The following is a 2,500-nucleotide window of genomic DNA, read 5'->3' on the forward strand; positions in this document are numbered from 1 at the left end:
TTAAACCTAGCTTTTGCACGCCAAGCTGACCTGATTGTTAGCTAACCTTCGCTATCTTTTCCCCTCACTGCATATAAGACAGACATGTACAGAGTAATCACCTTCTTTAACCTTTGTTGTTTGCCAGTGGCAATGATATATGCCTCGAGATTCCGCTTTCTTTCCTGTGTCTTATGTATGTGAGTTTTGTTGTGTTTTGTTGTCATTTTCTTTGCCTTCATCAGTGTGCTGCCACTGAGGGGTGTAAACCCCCTCTGTCATCTTTCCACATCCTTTCTCTCAAGACTGTGGATCTTTGTTGCTCTGTTTTACTGAAGCTTTCACAGATTGGCATCCTACAAGAAAGTACATTATCTAATGTGTCTTAGCTTGTGTGTGTGTGTGTCTGTGTGTGTGTTTGGAGGTTTCCCATGGTACTTTGAATGACCAGACAGCGTATTGTCGTAAAGATTATTGGGAGTTTTTTTCTTTTTCTTTGTAACAGTGAAGCTCAAATGTCTTTCCCATGTCTATCCCACAGAGGATACCCCTCAGAGAGTCAGCCCCACATCCCAAAGACCCATCCTCAAGCCCAGTAACCACGGTAACCACAAATAAACAGATCCAAGAGCGTGTGTCTGTGCACGATCTGGATGGCAGCCTGGTTTTTTTATGTGAGCTTCTCTGACCCCCGCTAGCTCTCTTGACATTCACTCTGAGCTCTAAGACTCCTTGCCCCAGATCTGCTTCTCTGCATCATGCGCTCCGTGCTCCGTGTGTTCACACCGCACAATGCCACTCTGCCTCGCTCTCCCTTTTCAAGCAAACACACAGCGCTTCCTCACAAAGGTGTTTTCCCTCCTCGCTGTTGGAGTCTTCTGTGCAAAATGAAAGCATATGTTGGCACACTTCTTTTATTTTTTTTCTTCTTCGTTTTCCTTTTCCCCCCGCTTTGTTCCTTGTTTCGTTGCTGTTGGCAATGTTTATCCGTTTGGAGCACGGGTTCTTGCGCTGCGCCTCTGTTCTGTTTTTTCCGTCTTGAAGGAGATACGGCTGCTTTGTCTCTCGCTCGCAAAACAGCAACAAGTCGTCTCGGATTTCATCATTATCTTAAGCTGTTTCCCCCCCTCGCACTAATTCGCTGTCGCATCCAGTCAAGTTCAACAAGTGCGTCAGGTGTCAGCGTATCTCGGTGCCCCATCTCTGCGCTCCTCAGGGGGGTGGTGCGTGTTACAGAGGAAGGTGGAGAGGTCGGGTGGCGGTGGTGGAGGTGGGGGAGCGGCAGGGGCACCATTGTTTTGTTCCCCAGTACCAGCTTGACTGAGAGGCTTCCTCATTAGCGAGGGTAATTAGCCCCATCTTATCTGCACAAGTCTCATCTTCCCCGCCTGTTTGACGGAAGGGGCCCTCAGCAGTGACAGTGAAAGCAAGCGCCGTGTGACCCAGGTGGCTTTAAGAGTGCGTCTGTGAGTGTGTGTGTGTGTGTGTGTGTGTGTGTGTGTGTGTGTGTGTGTGTGTGTGTACTCGCAGTAGACTGCTGAAAAGGTTCTCGGTTGCTCTTCGAAAGAAGTGCAACAAATGGAGATGCTAATGACAGAGCAGTCAGCCCCCTGTGCATTGTTTACGCAAGCAGGAGCAAAATTGCAGATAATATCGACTGTCATGACAGATTGTGCTGCTGTCATTACAAGGCATTTAAAGAATTAAGCACGAATGTTATTAGGCTGTTTTTGGTCCATTGTGACTTGATGCTGGATGATTGTAATGGTCATGGTTACTCTCAGTCTCCTCTCAGCCACTCTGTGCTCTTTGTTCTCATCTGCAGCTCTGGTGTTTGGGAGGCAAAATACATCTGCAGTAAAGTATCTGAGATTAGACTGCAGAGGGTGAAGAAGAGAGAGTGAGGGAGGGAGGGAGAGAGAGAGAGAGAGAGAGAGAGAGAGAGAGATCGAGGGAGAGCAAAGTGGAGTGGAGAAGGGAAAAAATGACAGGACGGAAAGTGTTCTTGGCCTGATGTGATCCATCACGAGGACGGGCTGCCGTGTCTCAAGTTTGTACTTAGTCACCCTCCGATGTCCAACAGCAAAAATAAATGAAGGGCACGTTGCATTATGGGATGTGTGGCTGCCTCCTGGAAGAGCAGGGCCCGTCTCCGTCGGCGATGAGGAGCCCGGGCCGGTGGGTGGCTGAGGCTGCCCTTGTCCCCTGCACCCTCTTCCAGCCTGTCTGACTAATCAAGCCCCCGGCTGTGGCTTGTCACTACAGGCCCCAGTGCGAACAGCAGCTAATTACCTCTCGCCTTTCGTCAGGCAGCCGGCCCATTCATCTTCATTTCCTCACCGCCCATCTGCCTTTTAAGTAAAACTCTCCTGCGTTCCACCTTCCCTGAGCTTATTGTCTCTCTCAACCCATCCCTCTCTCCCGAGCCTCTGCCCTCTTCCTCTGTGGAGCTCCACCTCTCCGCCTCTCTTAATTGCTTGTTATTATTGCTTACTGTAGGGTCCGGGTGATGACTTTACTG

The 2,500-nt window shown here is 49.5% G+C and overlaps 1 protein-coding gene across 5 annotated transcripts in view; it reads left to right on the top strand.

Annotated features, from left to right (window-relative positions):
- Positions 1-2,500, top strand: part of LOC105911673 (protein diaphanous homolog 3) — a 250,044-nt gene that overhangs the window by 204,940 nt on the left and 42,604 nt on the right. The window contains exon 29 of one of the 5 annotated variants that reach the window (XM_042702907.1): positions 521-1,384. The exons of the other annotated variants lie outside the window; for them this stretch is intronic. Coding sequence (XP_042558841.1) covers positions 521-597 — 77 coding nt within the window. The 3' untranslated portion in view covers positions 598-1,384. Of the gene's footprint in view, positions 1-520; positions 1,385-2,500 lie in introns of those variants that run through there. 5 annotated transcript variants of the gene reach the window in all.

Source organism: Clupea harengus, chromosome 21 (genome assembly GCF_900700415.2).
Source record: "Clupea harengus chromosome 21, Ch_v2.0.2, whole genome shotgun sequence".
In the NCBI taxonomy this organism is placed as follows: Eukaryota; Metazoa; Chordata; class Actinopteri; order Clupeiformes; family Clupeidae; genus Clupea; species Clupea harengus.